This window comes from Carcharodon carcharias, chromosome 7 (assembly GCF_017639515.1).
Source record: "Carcharodon carcharias isolate sCarCar2 chromosome 7, sCarCar2.pri, whole genome shotgun sequence".
Taxonomy (NCBI): Eukaryota; Metazoa; Chordata; class Chondrichthyes; order Lamniformes; family Lamnidae; genus Carcharodon; species Carcharodon carcharias.
The window spans coordinates 24,292,477-24,305,602 of NC_054473.1; the positions used below are offsets into that span (position 1 = coordinate 24,292,477).

General features: G+C 40.4%; 1 protein-coding gene across 1 annotated transcript in view; it reads right to left on the minus strand.

The window, feature by feature from the left end:
* Positions 1 to 13,126, minus strand: part of LOC121279983 (inter-alpha-trypsin inhibitor heavy chain H3-like) — a 69,529-nt gene that overhangs the window by 47,621 nt on the left and 8,782 nt on the right. The window contains exons 5-10 of the mRNA XM_041191605.1: positions 11,094 to 11,256; positions 10,876 to 10,986; positions 10,666 to 10,794; positions 10,460 to 10,576; positions 4,795 to 4,963; positions 1,460 to 1,585 (exon numbers count right to left, since the gene is read on the minus strand). Coding sequence (XP_041047539.1) covers positions 1,460 to 1,585; positions 4,795 to 4,963; positions 10,460 to 10,576; positions 10,666 to 10,794; positions 10,876 to 10,986; positions 11,094 to 11,256 — 815 coding nt within the window. The remainder of the gene's footprint in view (positions 1 to 1,459; positions 1,586 to 4,794; positions 4,964 to 10,459; positions 10,577 to 10,665; positions 10,795 to 10,875; positions 10,987 to 11,093; positions 11,257 to 13,126) is intronic.

Below are 13,126 nucleotides of genomic sequence, written 5' to 3' on the forward strand. Positions count from 1 at the left end.
ATTTGCCCACCCGCTACCGCACTTAGTGCAAACTTGGAAAAATTTCACCCACTAAATCCTCTCAGGTGAATTTAAACATCCCATAGCACTAATTTGCAGAAAAACAGGGGAGTTCTCCCCAGTTTCCCGACCAATATTTATCTCTCAACCAACACCACAAAAAGCAGATTTTATGGCTGATTATGGAACCTGTCTCTGAGGAAATTGGCAGCAGTGACTAAACTTCAAAAATAATTATCTGTAAAGCACTTTGGGTGGTGCTGTTGTCATGAAAGGAGCTACATGAACACAATCTGTTTCTTTTCAGGCAATGAAATATAATCTGAAGGGACAACTGTTATGCTCCTGGGTCCCACTAATGCATAGATTAAAGGCAGTAGGAATTAGCTCAGACTGCTTAAGCAAGTGAACCAAGGAAGATTTCAAATACAGTCCAGAATTTGTAACAGGGCCAACCCCCATGATTTGGAAATTTCTAGAAGGAAGGCAACTGGGCATTTTCTTTCTATTTTTGTGTTTTAGTACCTGAAGGCATTGGTTATAAAATGCTGCAATATTTATCAAACAACTTTTTACCAGCAGCAAATTAAGGAATCCTCAGAATGCGAGGCTTAATATCCTCAGAATGCAAGACTCCTTAGACAGCATTTTCCAAACCCACAACCACTACCATCTAGAAGGACAAGGGCAGCAGATAAGAACAAGAACACCACCACCTGGAAGTTCCCCTCCGAGTCACTCACCATCCTGATTTGGAAATACATCACCATTCCTTCACTGTCGCTGGGTCAAAATCCTGGAAATCCCTTCCTAACAGCACTGTGGGTGCACCTACACTACATGTACAGCATCGGTTCAAGAAGGCAGTTTATCACCACTTTCTCAAGGGCAACTAGGGATGGGCTGCTGCCAGACCTGCTGAGTTTTTCCAGGTAATTCTGTTTTTGTTTTGGATTTCCAGCATCCACAGTTTTTTGTTTTAATCTCTGTGTTTAATTGACTGCCACTCCTCTTCAAGAAATGCCGACCTTGAAGAAGTATTGCTCCTCTCTCCGACAAAGATTTCCGTATATTTTGATTATCTGCTCCTATCACTGCTTGCTTGTCCCTACAACCACACACCACACCCCCCCACTTCTCTCTCCCCCCGACCCACCTTAAACCAGCTTATATTTCACTCCTCTCCTAGTATTCACTCAGTTCTGTTGAAGGGTCATGAGGACTCAAAATGTCAACTCTTTTCTTCACCGCCGATGCTGCCAGACCTGCTGAGTTTTTCCAGGTAATTCTGTTTTTGTTATGGGCAATAAATGCTGGCCAAGCCAGTGAAGCCCACATCCCATGAATGAATAAAAAAAAAACCCTTCCCATATCTACCCTGTCCCTATCCAGTTTTGAGCTTTAGATTTGTAATTAAATCTTCAAAAGACAGAAATGGAAGGTATTTATTTTCACTAACCTGTATTTGGATCACCATCAGTTAACAAAATAATCATGGAGACACTTCTTTCAGGCAGTTGCTTGTCTTGATGGGCCTTGTCCAGAATTCTTACTGCTTCCAACATAGGAGAATTTATATTTGTTCCTGCAACAAAAGATATTCTTGTCTTTTACAGAAATTAGAGCAGTATAACGACACCCACCAAAATATAAATTAGGCAGCTAAATTTCAGATGTTAAAGTGTCAGCTGACTTCCTGTTTTTAACAACCATCGGGACAAAACTGCAAAATAGCTCTGTAGAGTATCTGGGAGTCCTCCAGTATATGCTTATTAGTATTAGAATTAGTAGAATAACCACATAATTGGAAAATGTATCTGCTTAAACACTGCTACTCTATAAACCCAAGAATACCCATACATATATCTGTGCTTTGTTTTAGCTTTGTAGTAATTTAAGAAACTGTTACACCTTGCAGATATAACTCATTTGGTTTGCCTGAGTCGCAAGGTTCTGATTCAAGTCCCACTCCAGGACTTGAACGCAAAAACCAAGGCTGACATTCAAGTGCAGTACTGAGGGAGCTCTGCACTGTTGGAGGTGCTGTTCTTCAGTTGGGGCATTAAACCAGGGCCCTTCTGCCTACTTGGGTAGATGTAAAAGATCCCGTGGCACTATTTCAAAGAAGAGTGGCGAAGATATCTCAGTGTCCTGGCCAATATTTATCCCTCAATTAAGATCACAAAGAAACAAATTATCTAGTCATTATCACATTGCTGTTTGTAGGAGTTTGTTATGAGTGAATTGGCTGCCACGTTTCTTACATTACAACAGCAATTACACTTTAAAAGCATTGGCTGTAAAGCACTTTGAGGCATCCAATGAAAATACTATATAGGTTCCAGTCTTTCTTTCCTTCTTTTATAAGATGAGGGGAGTGGGGATGGTAGAACTGTGACAGTGTAGCTAATTAAAATTAAATTAAAAGAGAAGAAATAAGAAAGAATGGCTAGCAGTGGCATTTATGTTCCAATGGGATTGTAGAACAGGCACTTCAATTGGAATGTAACAAGGAATAATAAAGGACTGTGCCTTATTTCAGGTCATGGTAAGAAAGAAGGCCCTCCATCTGGAAACATTAGACCATTAAGGGCACTAGATATCTCTAGTGTAAAAGACATCCTTTGTAGTGCCACTGATATGCCGACAACAGTTCCAACGGTAGAAAAATGTGATATTAGGAATTATTAGACCGAAACTTGAGCAAACCCAAGGCCGTGTGTGTGGCATTTGTGTAATTGGATAATAAGATGATGAATGTCAATCAATAATTGGTTTAGTGAAGTTTAGGAGTTTGGAATTAGAGATAGGGGTTTAAAAAGCAGGGTACAAATAGGCAGAACAAGAAACTTGAGGATGAGGCAGGTGATGTGGCCAAGACACTCAGGAAGAAGTAGGAGTTTGGGTTGAGGTGACTGTGACTTTTACCCAACACATCGGAGTGATAATATAACACATGATTATACCTTGTAAGCTGCTACTCAGATAGATACTGTGAATGTATCAAGTCACACTTGTGCTGAGCAAAGTTTAATCACTGCCACCAATATTGGTTAGGATATCAAATCATTGGCTGTCAAGATTCTTCAAAAATATAGCCTTACAGGTCATAAGTGCAGCTATATTCAAAACTTTAGACTCCACCCAGTCAGAGCAGGTCACCAGTCCCCTAACACACCAGTGGACTGGCTGACAGCTATGCAGCTAGAGTCAGCCCAAGGTCCAGAGACAGCAACCAAATTTTCTAAAATGATGTTGGAGGCTTTAGTCCAGGTAATGGATAGGAGGAGACAAATTCTGTCTGGAGCAGAAATCACTCCAAGAAACATCTCCACTGTGCTCTGGAAGTGATTATTGTGGAACTTAATGCCATGAGTTTAGTTTTGAGGACATGACTGAAATGTCAAAATAAATTCAATCCTCACCACAGTTATAAAGATAAAAATCTTTCCTCTCACCGCAACAACTCCAACCTCACAATTGCGCCATCTGTAGCCTCACTATTCACAATACCCCTTAGAACCATAGAAAAGTAAAAGCACAGAAGGAGGCCATTCGGCCCATCTTGTCCATGCTAACCCAAGGACACCCAGGTGCCCTTTCTACTCCCACCCTCCTGCACCTGGCCCACAGCCCTGCAGCTTACAACACTTAAGGTGCAGAACCAGGTACTTTTTAAAAGAGTTCAGAGTTTCTGCCTCTACCACCAACTTGGGCAGCGAATTCCAGACACCCACTACCCTCTGTGTAAAAAGCTCTTCCTCATGCCCCCCCTACACCTTCTGCCACTTATCTTGAATCTATATCCTCTGGTTCTAGAATTCTCCGTCAAGGGAAACAATTTTATCCTGTCCACTCTATCTATTCCCCTCATAATTTTGTACACCTCAATCAAGTCACCTCTCAGCCTTCTTTGTTCTAAGGAAAATAACCCCAACCTATCCAATCTCTCCTTGTGGCTACACTTTTCTAACCCTAGCAACATTCCTGTAAACCTCCTGTGCATGCTCACCAGAGCTATTACATCCTTCCTGTAATGTGGTGATCAGAACTGCGCACAATACTCCAGTTGTGGCCTCACCAGTGTTTTATACAATTCTCAGCTTTCCTTCACCAAAAGTTACTAAAATATACCTCTCCTTCTCTCTACACTTTCTAATTTCCTCACTACTGCCATTCTCAATTTCTCAGACCTCACATATTTCCTATTACATATGCACTATACAACCATGACAGACAAGCACCTCATGGGGATGCCACTAAGACACACCATTCTTTCTGGCGGAAGACCAAAACCACCCTGCTTATCCTCTACCCTGTGGAAGAAAAATAATGTGTTGGCCATCATGGACAGGGGAGAAGTCCTATGAACAAGGCTGTGTTGAATGGCAAGCTTGAGAAGACATCATGCCTTATCCACTTTTTCCCTTTTACTTCCATCTCTCCATTTACATTCTGCACATCAAGCTGCAGTCAATTCTAACCTTGTTCACCCTTGGCACTTAAAGCTAACCCTCATATGTCCCCTTCAAATCAGGTGGTGATAATACAGACATAACTCTGCCAAAGTCTCCCACCACAGCCATCCACAGCGTTCCTCACATCTATAACCCATTAACCAGCTTGTGACCTGATAGCCTGATTGGAATAAAAGCAGCAGAGAGACCTTGAACAGGACAAATGAATGGGGTACACTTTGGTGAATAAGTATTCCCCTATATTTACCTTCCTTGTTTTTGGAAGTATAGTATAAAAAATTCTCATGTTTTCATTAATGAAAGCAGTTATCTTTACCTCCTCTGGCTGAAATAGTTTGTACAAAGTTTTTAGCTTCATTCACATTGCTCGGAGTTGCTTGAAATATGGTATTGTTCCATGTTTCAAAAGTATCATCAAATATAATAATTGCAAAATGATCCTTTGGGTTCATGTCATCTAAAATTTTTAGAAGAGCTTCATTTGTCTGGAAGAGACAAAACAAAAGTTTGCAACTGTAACTTAAGAGCATCAACTTTAACAATTATATTAATTGTAGTGCCACAACAGGGTTTGATTCAATTTTTGTCACCATGTTGTTATGCTATGAAGATAGCCCCAATGAAACCCAGCTGAACACACAATGAATGAGAGAATGCACAGGTAAGTTTGACCAAATAGTTTGAAGTTGACTTGTACTAAAGTAGATTTATAAAGCATGTTGTAGAATTGTTATTATTTATTGTTTAAATCTGAAGTAGGTATGTATAATTTGATTATGTTACAGTATAATCAGTTGATACTTGCATTTACATCTAAGTAGATGACGCCATATTAATGAAACAAACAAAATGATGATGCATTACACCAAAACTTTAGCTTGTAATATGCAAACAAATTAGGGAAATTAGTAAGAAACATAGAACAATAATCACAGATTATTTCAACTAGCGTGATACTAATTGGCCAGAAGAGGTAGGTAAAAGGGATAAAGAATACAATTCCTCTAATGTTTACAAACCTCCTTTCTAACCCAATATCTAAGAATTCCAACAAGGGAGGATTTGCTACCGAATCTAGTAATGGGAAATGAGCCACAGCAGATAAACTAAGTAAAAACAGGGGAACACCTAGCCAATAATGACCAAAATATTATATGCTTTAAGATAATAATTGAGTATACAAGTATGACAAAGACCAGGGTAATAAGAACATAAAGTCAGAAACAGGAACAAGAGTAGACCATACAGGAGGAGATGGTGGCGTCGTGGTAATGTCACTGGACTAGTAATTCAGAGACCCAGGCTAATGCTCTGGGGACATGGGTTCAAATCCCACCACTACAGCTGACGGATTTTGAATTCAATTAAAAAATCTGGAATATAAAGCTAGTGATAGTGACCATGAAACTATCATTGCAAAACCCACCTGGTTCACTAATATGCTTTAGGGAAAGAAATCTGTCATTCTTACCTTGTCTGGCTCCAGACCCACAGCTCAAATAAAAAAAATACACAGCCCCTTGAGCCTGCTCTGCCTTTCAATACAATCATGGCTGATCTTCTGCCCCAACTCCACTTTTCCCTCTTCCTATATCCCTTGACCCCCTGCATTATAACTCTGAAACTGAATAACAGAAGGAATGGGCTTCCACAATGCACTTTTTACTGCACAAAACAATCTCTGGAGTTTGATTTTTTTTTTTGGATGAAGGTGTGGAGAAATATCTGCTTAATTACAATTCCCAGAGATGTTTCCCATTCTGCAACCAATGTAGCGTGATGATGTGGCTCAGTGAATAGTAGCATAGGTGGGTTTTTAACTTCAGGGCCACTACTCGCCCTTCATGTGTAGTCATCCGCAGTGTTCACCAAGTTGCTATCAAGCTCCAGCTCCTCTTGCCCTTAGACTGAATGCTGCAAAACCACAGCACTTCCTCCAATTACTGCCAGATGCTCGCCTCCAGCGATTATGACTAGACCATAATTTACAAGCGATGCACGTCCACAGTATCTCCAAATACAAGATCCCATAACAAATGCAATCAAACCCCAGTTTTCTTGAGTGTTGACATGTTCCAACCTTTCCCAAGTATTGCCAAACCCAATCTCTGCAAGTGCTGCTATGTACCTCTTAAGTGCTGTCATGTTCCAATGGTGCAAAACCATACATTGAATGTTATCAGTTGCCAGTCTGAGTACTGCTAGACTTCCCCCAATAGTTTCCAGATTCCTAAACATTGCCCGTCCCAGAGGGAGTATGAGGGAAAACTGGTTAGAACTTTAAAAACAGACAGTAAAAGCTTCTATAAATGTCTTAAAAGGAAAAGAGTGGTCAAAATAAACATTGAACATTTAGAGGGTGAGACTGGGGAATTAATAATGCAAAATAAGGAATTGGAAGAGACTCTGAACAAGTATTTTGTAGCTGTCTTCACAGCAGAAGACACAAAAAAAACTCCAAGAATGGTAGGAAATCATGAAGCCAATGGGAAGTCGGTATTTAAAATAATCATAATCACTAGAGAAAAATAATGACAAAAGTAATGGGACTAAAGACTGACAAGTCCCCTAGACCTGATGGCCTGCATTTTAGGGTAGTAAAAGAAGTGGCTGTAAAGATAGTGGGTGCATTGGTTTTAATCTTCCAAAATTTCCTAGATTCTGGAAAGATCCCAGTGAATTGGAAAACTGCAAAAGTTTTTTTCTTTATTCAAGAAAGGAGGGAGATAGAAAGCAGGAAACTATAGGTCAGTTAGCTTTATATCTGTCATTGAGAAAATGCTGGAATCCATTATTAAGGAAGTAGTAGTAGGACATTTAGAAAATTATAATACAATCAAGTAGAATCAACATTGCCTAATAAAGGGGAAATCATGTTTGACAAATTTATTACAGTTCTTTGAGCATGTGACAAGCAGGGTGAATAAAGGGGAACCAGTAGATGTAATGTATTTGGATTCCAAATGGCATTTGATAAGGTGCCATATAAAAGGCTTCTACACAAGATAAGAGCTCATGGTGTTGGGGGTGATATATTAGCATAGATAGAGGGTTGGCCGGCTAACAGGAAACAGTGTTGGGATAAATCGCCATTTTTAGGCTGACAAAGTGTAACTAGTGGAGTGTCAAACGTCAGTGCTGGTGCCTCAACTATTTAAAATCTATATTAATGACTTGGATGAAGGGATAAAGTGTATTATAGCCAGTTTTGCAGCTGATACAAATATAGGCGTGGCAGGAAGGATAGAAGGTATAATCCACATGGATGATGGCTCTATGGCCTGAATTTTTCAGGCAGCAGGAGTGGGTGGGGGCAGTTGCGGAGCTGACCGCCGCCATTTTACACAAGTGGACCAATTAAGGCCTGCCCAGTGTAAGATGCGAGCCATAGCTCTCAGTGCTACCTGTATGGGTGGGGGGAGGTGAGAGTCGGGGCCAGGGCTCTTGTGTGCATACGTGCGAAAGAGCACTTCAATCTGCCTCAGGGAGATTGAATTGCTATTGTAAGTAATGAATAAAAGGTTTAAAAATGTATTTAAACATGTCCCCTCAAGTGACTGTGTCACAAGAGGTAGGACATGTTTTTATATTAATGGAAAATTTTTAATTAAATTAATAAATGCTAAGCTTGGCCTTTTCACCTGCCCGCCAATCTTAAGGTTGGATGGACAGCGTGAACAATTACCTTGATCAGTTCCTTAATGGCCTTATTGGCCATTTACATATCGGTGGGTGCGCGCGTCCACTGAACGAAACATTGTGAGACAGCGCAATGACTTTGGGACGCATACCCAATTTCATCATGCATTGGCGTGTTGAGTCCGCCCCTGCATGCCAACTGAAAAATCTTGCCCCATGTGGGAGATGGATATAAAATGGTTAAAAGAGTTAATGAAGGGAGAAACTGGAACATCAGAAGGAATTCTAACTGAAAAGCACCAGGTATTGTATCAACTGCTGTCTGAGACATGCATTGAGAGTCATCAACCGGCACCAATAAACTTTGAAGACCATGGAGTTACTCGTGAATAGGTTGCAGTATTTAAAGGGTGACAGGGGTGCCTTTTTCCCTGCAAGGTGGGGCTGTAAGAAAAAGCTTAAAAAGTTGGTGAAAACATTTATAACTGCCTAACTAGCATCTGCAGGAACTGAAAATAAGCAGCTATTCTATGAAGAGCAGCGAGTCAGCAAACTGTATGCTATAGGCAAAACGAACCTTGAAGACAGGACATGGTCAGAAGTCTGACTGGTGCAGGACAGTGGTGTGATCGGAAACAAGGGAAGTAAATGTGGTACACGTTGATTGCATTAGGCTGTGTGTGGTTCCATTTTAGGTATGTAAAAGACAAGTGCTCAGGCTGTTTAGAGTGGAAGAATTCAGAGGTGAGAGGAAAAACACCCAGAAAAAACAAAACAGATCTATTGCGTAACATTAAAAGACACACTTCTATCCAGGATGGAGAGGGTGATATGCTTTTTGTTTGGTTCTGTAAACTATTGCATATACACTGTAAGGAGTTAAATGTTACTAGACTTAAATAAAGTATAATTGCCCTGGATTTGGGAGTCAGTGGTGAAAGAAAGGAATTCAACACTGACCTTGAAGAAAGCTTTCCACAAAAATCTAGCAATCTCTTTGGTGGGATTTTTCCCTTTCCCGAAGGCAATTTAAATCTGGCGCCAAATCAAGGCAATATTTTGGTGTGCAGGGGCAGTGAGTAAGCAGTTAGACAATTATGTTTAAGTATTCACACAGCAAGCTAGGCAATTAAGGCACTTAAAATCCTTCATTTTTAATTTAACTTTTCAAAAGAGAAACAAATGTCTGACTGCATTAAGATAGAAACTAAAATAATGATAAATAGACTTTAAAAAATAGTTTATGTGTGGGATTTTCCAGCCCCAGCACTAGTAGGCATTGTCATGGCCAGATGGGAAAATTTGGAGAGTCATTAAAAGTCAATGGCTCTCCAAACTCTCCTGTCCTGCCCACAATGATTCCCACTGGTTTTGAACCAGAAAACCCCACTCTACGTCTTTAGGAATACGGAATTTTTAATCATCATGGAGAAATTTGACATTCCGCAAATGTCAGCCCTTCAGGACCAGTGAGGCTGATTAGCATTAAGTATGAAATTAGTACACTTAATGTACTCATTCAACAAGACATAACATTTTTTCCAGGGCTTTTGAAATGAAACTAACAGTGTTACAGTTGTTGTTCCCATCAATTCATTGTTATTATGGAAATTGAAGTCTCTGGAAGCCTGTACAGTGCACCATATGGCTGATGGTAGACTCCCTGACATCAAGTTCTGGATTTCCATGTTATTCTGTGCATGTGCAAACTCAAAAGGTGATGTCATTGTAAGTGGAGTAATGATGGCAAAGACCAATAGTGTCATGACCATAGATCCCATCCCTGAATTACTTATGGACATATTGAACTTCTAAGTAAGACGTGTATTTTTCAACAATGACATACAAGGCAAAGCTGGCTGAGACTGCAAGGCACCAGTGCCCTACAGAGAGCTTGTTTCACTGTCAGGGATTTTCCACATGCGATATTAACCAAGGCCCTGCATGCTTCTTGCATGGATGTTAAAGAACCCATGACACTACTTCAAAGAAAAGCAGAGGTGCTTCTTGATGTCCTGATCAATGTTTATCCCTCAACCAACATCACTAAATCAGATTACCTGGCCATTATCACACTGCAGTTTGTGGGACTTTATTGTGGACAAATTGGCTGCTGTGTTCCCTACATTACAACTGTGACTACACTCCAAAAGTTCATTGGCTGTAAAGCACTTTGCGATATCCTGTGGCTGTGAAAGCTGCTAAATAAATGAAAGATTTTTCTTCTTCCTCATATTGATGGATATGTGAAACAAATTAGTCACTCTTTTGTCTGCAGCTTGAGTAAACCTGGGAAGGAAATAGAGTAAGGAAAACCCTCTTGCACCAAAGGCTTTTCTTACCTGATGCATTTTAATTCCTGACATGGATCCACTGTGGTCAATCACAAAGATGACATTTTTAGGGATTCTGGATAAATTAGCAGGTGCGAAGTGATGAACAAAATATCCGTTTACAATCTGGAAAAGAATATACAATATAAAATTTTAAAAATCGTCAGAGTATAGAACCCTATGAGACTTCCATTTTAAGTATAATTTTCAATTACCTGAACACTACCAGCAGACAGGTCTCTATTGACATCATACTCTATGATGAAATCTCCGTCCAGAATTGTTTCATGACAATCAGGACATTTGCGCTGTTCTTCAAGTGTTGGTTTGAAGGAAACATGTCCCTGAATGAAGCAGTGACTCAATGTTAATTTTTACAGCGATCATTAAGGTAAAGATTTTTTTCCACAATGTTATGTACCTACCTTTGTTCTAGTAAGAGTCTTTTTCACAAGTGAAGTCAGATTATTATTTAGGAACTTTGCATCAACATTCAGAAAGGCAATCCCTTGTGGTTCAGAAATGTGTACATCAATCTGGAAACAGCAATTCAAAATGTAAGAGAATTTAATTATCATCAAATATAAAAAATCAACAACAGCCATTAAAATGCATTAGTAATATTGCTGCTTTAGAAATGTACCTGGAAATGGTTGACAAGTTGCTGAGGTTTTACTCTGATATTCATCTGGTATTTCCCCAGGTTACGTTTTAGTAATTCTTCATATGTTAGTTCAAATGTGACTTTTTTGGTCGGTCCGATATTTACTGATACTTTAAACTTCTCCATTTTTCTTCCAGATACTCTTTGGAAATCAGAGAAAAAACCCACAAGTTAAAATATCTGCGTTACTTCCACAGAAGATAATGGAATCCTATGTGAAACGTTGAGGAAAAGAACTCTCATTGTATTTGTAGCAATTATTTAGTGTGTAATGTACCTTTAAGAATAATATTGGTTAGGCAAGATCACATGATCTGCAGTAACCAATAGGAGAGTAGCACAGGCTACCTGAGCAATCAGTGTAGAGTTCGAGTTGGAGTTAAAAGCACATGTGTAGTTACTGCTGAGTATATTGTAAATAATCTTTTAAGTTTCTACCTAAGAAGTGTCTGCTGATCAACGCTATCATTAATAGTACAACTCGGCCACCCTACAACAGTCTTCTCATGATATGTCGCTGTCCCAGTGTGGGGCTTACATCATTATGATGAGGGATAGAGAATGTCCATTTTTGGGTGCAGTAAAAGAAAGACTTACAATTATATAGGGCAGCATTTTATGTCTCGCGAGCGGGCGCATGCCTGACCCAATCGGACATAAAATAGCGCACAATGATGCCAGGACAGTGTCCTGACGTAATTGCGCCCATGTGCAATATTTTGGTTGGTGGATGCACGTGAGAGTTGGCAGCGCACCCGCCGACAATTAAGAGGCCTATTAAGGCCATTAAAGTTTCAATTAGCAGTGATTTTTCACTGCCCGTCCAACATTACGGTTGGCGGGCGGGCGAACTGGCCAGGCAGCCTTCGGATTTTTGAGGAAATCTCATCCAAGGGTGGGATGAGATTTCTGATACGAATTAAAAAGAAAAGTTTAGGCAGAATTTTTATTATCTATATGTTTAGGTGATTGAGTCCGATGTGTTTTTACATCCTTATTTCTTGGCTTTAAACTCTTTAACTCCCTGAGGCAGCTCTCTGCCTTCAGGGAGCTTTCATTGTGTGTTCCACGTTGACGCCAGTGCTCTCCCTCCTCCTGCCCCCATCCCGTCAGCGCTGAGCCTTTCATGGTGGCTGGGCGTTAATTGGCCAACCAGCATGAAATCACGGTCAGGTGCTGAATGTGGGCGGTAGGCCGTTTCCCAGCCGCTCCCAGGCCCGCCCAACGCATCCGCTCAACAACCCGAAAATCCTGCCCATAGTGTGTTTCACACCCTAACAAGATCTTGAAACACTTCTCAGCCACTGAATTACTTTTGAATCGTAGTCACTGTTGTAAGCAAAGGCAACAGCCATTTTGCATACAATAAAATCCAACAAGTAAGAATCAAATAAATGATCAAATATTCTGTTTGAGGTATTGGTTGAAGGAACTCCTAATGGATAGAAGAAAATATTGGCCAGAATTTTACGATGAACATGCGGGCGCACGCCCAACCCAGAACTGCGTGAAATTGCACATCCTGAAATCATCGTACTCGCGACATTACTTGTCGGTGGGCATGTACAGAAGTTGGAAGCGTGCCCACCAACAATTAAGCAGGCAATTAAGCCCATTAAGGAGCCAATTGTCACCGATTTTACGTGGCCTGTCCACTTATATGGTTGGCGGATAGGACAATCGGGCAGTCAGCCTTCACGTTTTCATTACAAACTCCATCCAGGGTGGAATAAGTTGTCCAGGGTTAAATAAAATAAAGAAGACCTTTGAGGGATGAGGTAATCTGCTGGCAGGTGCTTGAATTTGCAGTATTGACACAGTTTGCAGCAATTTATTCACCTCATTTCATTTTTACAGTACTGCAGCTCCACAGCAGCTGTTGATCCCAGTATCTGAGGAAAGATATTCTGGCACTGGAGGCAGTCCATAGAAGGGATGGAGGGATTTTCTTATGAGAAGAGGTTGAGTAGGTTGGGCCTGTGCTCACTGAAGTTTAGAAGAATGAAAGGCAA